Consider the following 7,049-nt stretch of genomic DNA (forward strand, 5'->3'; position numbering starts at 1 on the left):
TTGCTTATGTATTAATGTTAAATAGTTGTTTAAGTGATTAGTACATTGACCAAACATCATTGACTAATGTTATTTGAACATTTACTGTCTCCCACTTCTGAAATGTGCTTGTTTTCAGCATACTACGTTGTATGACTACACAAATATTTGTTCAAACTCAGTACACACACAAACAGCTAACATGCATCCTCTCATTCTCTCCCTGCACACACATACACACTAATCTTGGATTATCACGCAGGCCCTTTCAAGGGCACACAGCATCATTTACCCTGATGCTCTGCGTTGCAGGCTTGGTAGAAGGAAGCGGCTCCTCTGGCTGTTACAAGGGTCACACAAACAGGGCACGCACACAGTTATCTCACATCAATACACATTTCTTTAAGGCTAGTCGTTGCCCCTCAACAGGCAACCTATGCACGAGCAGTTCAACATTAAAACACACATTTCCGCTTTCAGCCAAAGCCTTTCACTAAAATAGCCACTGATTAAAAATATGCCCAGGAGGTATTCAATTGCCTACTAAATATTTTTGGAGGAATGGGGTTACAGATGTCACCTAGTAATTAATACCCTTAAATAATCTTGCTGCAGTGGAACTAATGGAGAAAGTTGACACAAAGTGTGAAGGTTGAAAGACTTGCACCTCAAACTTGATTATTAATTATACCCAAAGGCTACACTAGTAAAGTTCAACACCAATCTAATTTCTGAGTGTTACGACTGAGCTCCAGACACCATTAAATCTCATTCATACATATAATGATGAAAATTAAAGTTAAGTTAAACCAGCTTTCTTAAATTTTGTGCACTGACGTGGAGCAAAAGATGTGTATTAATGGTACAATTGAGAGGGTATGGTAAGAGCAAATGACAATTCATGGAGTAAGCAGCAGGAATCACTAAATTGATTTATCAGAGTGTACATGTAAAAAGCTGAGACACACTAAGAAAAAGGCCTGCCATAACAATGACCTACAGCGATAGTATCTTGTGTCATTTCAATCAGATTTAAAATGTTGAGCCAAGAGAAAGATAAATGACAAAAACAGCAGACTAAAAGTTAAGACAGAGAGCTCGTGTTTCTTCACATACACGTCTGCTGTCATAAGCCGAGCAATTGTTTGTCAGGCTCTCCGATCGATGCTTTGCTAATCAGCATCTGTTTGATCGCGTCGTGCAGATAACCAGTGTGTGACTTGGGGCTGTCCGCTGAACAGAATTTGGAGGTGAATGCGGTGTTTTCTTGTGAAAGAAAAACCCAAACAGAAGGTGGCAGATGTTCAATTCGCCAAAAATGAAAACACAAATTCTTTTAATTTTCAAAACGCAAGGCTGTTCCTCGCTCCGGTTTCCTTGATAAATCTGTTATCGTGATTTAATCCATGATGAAAAAATTAAGCTTTGTATAACAATTACTCAAGAAGATAGGCAGCATCATACTGCGCAGTTCCGATTTTTATATCTTCCTTCTTTTAGTTGATTTTTAATCTGGTTGAGATCTACCAAAGTTGACACAACATGCACGCATGCTCTAAGTCATATATGTTCATGTTCATCTTGTATTCAAAACAACATCATTTGTCCTATTATTAATTATTTTTATGCCTAAAACATTTCCTAACGCAAATTGATTTGGGGTCATTTTCATTGTTTTATACACCAACAGTTGTCTAAATTGAAATCCCACTTAAAAAAAAATATTCAAGCTCAATTACAGATTTTACAATATCCAACTGTGGTTTTTGACAGTGCTCAAACCATTACCGCCCCTCACATACGCACTATGCCACTGATACCACCTGAAATACACATCCACTCCATAATACAAGAGAGAGACCCACTTGAGCATAAATATTCTCATTTCATGAATTATCTCAAGGTGGTGTAGATATCTACTTAAAGAGTCCTGTGGGGTCTTCTTCAATACACTTAACAGTTGTTCACGTATCGATTCTGTGAGGGTAATCACATGTCGGGCTCAAGTCTCATTTATTTTCTGTTCAAACCGTCTCCAAGGAGACTCTGGTATTGACTTTGCAGTATACACACTGAATGACTAAAGCAGACTTTCCTTCCAAATTATGAAGCTCATGAACTAACTGAGTGAGTGAGTGAGTGAGTGAGTGAGTGAGTGAGTGAGTGAGTGAGTCAGTGAGTCAGTGAGTGAGTGAGTGAGTGAGTGAGTGAGTGAGTGAGTGAGTGAGTGAGTGAGTGAGTGAGTGAGTGAGTGAGTGAGTGAGTGAGTGAGTGACCAAATTCAGCTAAATATAAAGTTATCTCACCAACACAGCCGATATAAGGGACACCACAAAGCCCGTCTGAAATTGATGTTTTAACTACTGACCAAGAAGCTGAATTACATTTCGACCTGGTAAAATAGCCTTACTAAAAGACATCAGGTTAAATAATGTGGTAACATAAATGACCTCAGATGTAAGACAAAACAGAACTTATTTTGGGAGGGCTTTACTTTTTTCACCAACCTTATTATTTTTATATTGACACATTGCATTAGAATGTACGTAAATCCACTGCACAGTAGCCTGATACTTACATTAACTTACATAGGCTACTTGAACATAATTGCGATCCAGCCATATACTAGGTATTCACCTATTGTTGAATTTTGTAATTAGTCCAAGTCATTGTATTATGTATTGTGAAAACGGTCAAATTAGAACATTTCATCCTTAAACAAATGTAGAATCTGCATGGTCAACAGCTGCGATATATAAAAACAGAAAGATTATCAGGAGATTAATTTGGTACAAGCACCCTTCATTCAATTCTCAACTGGATTTCCCCTTTTTTGGCTATACTGCTGGGACATTTTAGGAGTTTATTCAGTGTATGAAGTGGAGACAATCGTGTTAGGGGTCAAAATCTCAATCATTTGAATTATTTATGAACCGCTACACAGAAATGAACACCTCCTGCAGTCTACAAACATAGACGAAATGGTAATACTCCATCCTGTTAGTTTAGTGGGAAAAGCAGAAATGACAGCAAGCCCCATGGGAGTGTACATTTGTGGAGGTGCCAATGGCAGTTAGCTCAGCTGCCAGTCGTGGCTGGCTTGGATGAAAAGGAAAATGTGCTTCCTCAAACCATAAATCACCAGCAAAACCCTCCAGACAAAAGAGCAAAGCAAAACATTCCAAACAATTACAAACTATGCCATCTGTCCACTCCTGTGTGCCTACCACAGAGGAAAACAACTACAGATGTAACAGGTCAGGATATAAACAACCTAAAGACACTGTCAAGCAGATTGGCATTAGACCCATCATCACTGACAGATCAGCTGAGTGGTTGATATGCAGTTAGTAGCGTTGCACATGAGGCTTGGTTTCTGCAGGGCCAGGGAATATGTTAGGGACAGGGTTATTTTCTTGAACACATCATAACAAATGCCCACACAGAGCTTAACAGATATTTTCCAACTAACTCTTGCACACACACACGCACGCACGCACGCACGCACGCACGCACGCACGCACGCACTACACCCAGAATACAAAACTCTCTCACCGCAAGAGGATCTTCTTCCTGCTACAGTCTAAACAGGTGCAGAGAAAATGACGGGATTACTGACTGGTATTATCAACAACAAAGACCATGCAAGCACAGATATGGTGGTCGTTGCTTGGTCAAAAAGACGCAATATTTTTTTGAAGCTCCATCAATGAGCACAACTGAGTGCCTATATAGAGTCACGGAGGCCTCAGCAACGTGAAGGGGCTGAAGCTTTAATGGCATCACATTAAGGAGGAAAGTGAGGGAAGACATCAGCGGTATACGTAAGTGGCTCTTGGGGATACAGAATGAGTGAGTGATCTTTGAAGTGCTTCCCATTGGTAAGTGGGTACTAGACGGCACTCCAAGGAAAAGGAAGGAGGAAAAGGAGGTATGAAAATAGATAGCTGGCTATTTGTATACAGTACATACACATAATATACATGGCTAAGAAGGTTGAGCATTTTTAACCTTTTCCTTTATAATACTTTGTTGCTTGGCATTGCATCTGCCACCAGTAAATTACTGAATAGATGAATGAAACAATACCAGACCTTGTTTTGTGCAACAACAAAAAATAATTAAAGCCTCCCCTAATCCTATGTTTGCATTTAACACTTGGTTTGATAACAGCCTTTTAATCCCAAGAAAGTTCAGAGAGTGTTTATGTGCTCTCACAGCAGCAGAGCATCACACTTATTTCTTAATGGTGAAAAACAAAACGGTATTGTGTTCTTTCAAACCTTAAGACGGATCAACGGGGTGCCAAGAGGCATCTGAATGCGCTGTTGTCCTTCCGATACTAAGTGAGGGACACTAAGTGAGAGAGCGACAGGCTTTTAAGAAGGCACACACATAGTGGATGGCTTCCATTTGACTGGCACCTCAAATCTGCAGGTTTTGTTCCCTGTGTAATACAAATACTCTTTATTAAAAAAATATATATCTGTGCATGTGATTGTCCTTATTGTAAAGCACTTTGAGCTGCATTGCTTATAGGAAATGTGCTTTACAAATCAAGTTTATTATTATTATTATTATTATTATTATTATTATTATTATTATTATTATTATTATTAAGAAAAATATTTCATTGTATAATTTTGTCTATTTCTAATTTTAATTTTTTTAGTTACATTTTTACTGGTAGGCCCTATGTTTTTACTTGAATTGCGGGCTAAACCGTAAAGCATTTTAGAACTTTGAAAAACACTTAAAGCATACTGTTATAAACATTATTGTTGTGTTTGTTGTTGTACATTTGAGTATTAAAACAGATGGAGGCCATCCTTTCTGTATCAGGTGTGTGTGTGTGTGTGTGTGTGTGTGTGTGTGTGTGTGTGTGTGTGTGTGTGTGTGTGTGTGTGTGTGTGTGTGTGTGTGTGTGTGTGTGTGTGTGTGTGTGTGTGTGTGGGCAGTGTTAGTCAGTCCTGCCCTAGCGTGTCACAGTGTTGTGGTGCTTGATACTGTACCTATGATAACATGCACCCCCAGGCTGGCCATGTGGCGGACTACCTCATAACCGATTCCCCTGCCTCCTCCTGTCACTATGGCAACCTTGCCATCTTGTCTGGGCATCGCTGGCAGAGGCAGAAGAGGACACACAGGATATCAGGGAGAATGTCACTTGATAAGAAAGACGATACAAGACAAAGATGCTTTTCATGACATGAGAAGTCTTGTAGTTGGACCTGGAGATGGCCTGTGAGACTCAGACAGACTTTATCTAGTTTTTCTTTTATTCCTATGGTGCATAGGGCTATAAAAATGTGTTTAAATTTAAGTTGGTTGATGTCCTTGAAACGAATTACAGGAATAAGCAGAATGGTTACCCCAATAAGAGCAAACGTCCTTATATATTTTTTTCAAGCATTTTTTCAAACACAATAAGGTTAGCCTAGTCACATTTCCACCACAATTGATATGGCAATGGATTTGTCATTTGTAATGCATGCCTAATTGATTAAATGTAGGTTTCCACGTAACTCCTAATGAAGTATCTGCACTTCAATGTAGGCTACTGCAGGTCTATCTGAAGGTCGCTTGCAGCCTGCTGTCATTGACCTAAGATACCCTCTGCTCTCTTGAGAATATTCACACGCCCACACCAGACCAAACTGCTTTATTAAAACATTTGGAAAAAATAAACACATAGCCTGGCGACAAATGAAGACGCTTTAAAGAACATAACTTAATAAAAGGGGGAACACTACGCTCTTCGGCTGAATTCGGCAATCATAATACACAAGACAGAAGATGTTTTCACTCACTTTTTCAAATTTTAAGTTTTTCTGTAACAACTAGCTAACGTTAGCATTACTTTAACGTTAGCTGTAACACCACTATGACAGTCCGTGTAGCAGCCTACTACCTAACTGTGCTACAACTGTTATTTATGTAGCCTGATAATAGGTCCCTTTCGTTGCTAGTCAACTCGCGCGAGCATTATGTCAGCCCGTTAACTTCATGTGACACTGGGCTGCACTTGTCAACACAGGTGACGCGCATTAGCTTATTGGGAGTTGAACCCACCTGGCAACCTGAAAGCTCTGCTGAACAGCTGGACCAACAGAACCTTCAAACCAAGTAGGTAAAGTCTGACAACTGGTAGAAGATAAGACCGGGTAGCAGACCACATCTCTGTCCGCTTCTGTGATGAGGTGACCGGTGTGGAGGAGGAGGACGAGCTGCCGGGGAAATGTGCAGTTCCGTCTATGGGTCGCGTTCCAATATGAAGTTGTGCATTCTCCTCGCTTCCTTCCCCATGGTATCTTTGAATGAATATGTGCTATAGGCTACACAAATAGGAGAGATATTTAAGAAAGCTATTCATACTGAAGCCACTTTTTATTTATTTTCTATTTTTTTATAAAAAATATATAAATATATTTTTTTATATAGGCTAGGGATTGCCTATATTAATTGTTCTGACAGCTCACTGAATTGGTGACCTTGAGTAAAAAAAATGGGGAAAAAATCTCTCATAGCTACAAATAAGATACACAAATGGGATTAAGAGAGAAATATTTAAGAAACCTACTCATACTGAAGACTTTTTTAATTTATTTTTAATTTACTTATAGGCTTTTCCTGAGATTGCATATCCTAAATGTTCTAACAGCTCACTGAATCGGTGACCTTGAGAAGGAAAAAGAAAGATCTCTCGGAGCTGTCTATCACTTATCATCTATCTGTAGGCCAAACCTTATCTGTAAAGGTGGAATTAAAGTATGATGGAGGGGATCCGTCGCTGCGGCTTGGCTGCCTGATGTGCCGTATGATCCCTCTCTGTAAAAGCAGCATATTGCTCCCTTCAGCTCACTGACTATCTTATTAACTCCTGCCAGAGAGGTCACACACAACAGGAGCAACAGAGGCATGGCAACGGCACAATAGTTTGATCCATAATTTCCCAAGATAGGCTTTAAACTCATGAGACTGGAGCAGTGCTGCACCAAAGCCACACTTTGGTTGACTAGTCTACTAGTGGATGTTAGGTTTTTTCCTCTCCTGGGATCCTTGAATCCATC

The 7,049-nt window shown here is 39.7% G+C and overlaps 1 protein-coding gene across 1 annotated transcript in view; it reads right to left on the reverse strand.

Moving 5' to 3' along the window:
• The window catches only part of LOC307258322 (polyprenol dehydrogenase), a 29,688-nt gene extending 23,509 nt beyond the window's left edge, over positions 1–6,179 (reverse strand). Inside the window, exons 1-2 of the mRNA XM_080037827.1 lie at positions 6,052–6,179; positions 4,992–5,099 (exon numbers count right to left, since the gene is read on the reverse strand). Coding sequence (XP_079893953.1) covers positions 4,992–5,099; positions 6,052–6,157 — 214 coding nt within the window. The 5' untranslated portion in view covers positions 6,158–6,179. The remainder of the gene's footprint in view (positions 1–4,991; positions 5,100–6,051) is intronic.
• Positions 6,180–7,049: the final 870 nt, after the last annotated feature.

Source organism: Ammodytes marinus (genome assembly GCF_949987685.1).
Source record: "Ammodytes marinus genome assembly, chromosome: 12".
NCBI lineage: Eukaryota > Metazoa > Chordata > Actinopteri > Uranoscopiformes > Ammodytidae > Ammodytes > Ammodytes marinus.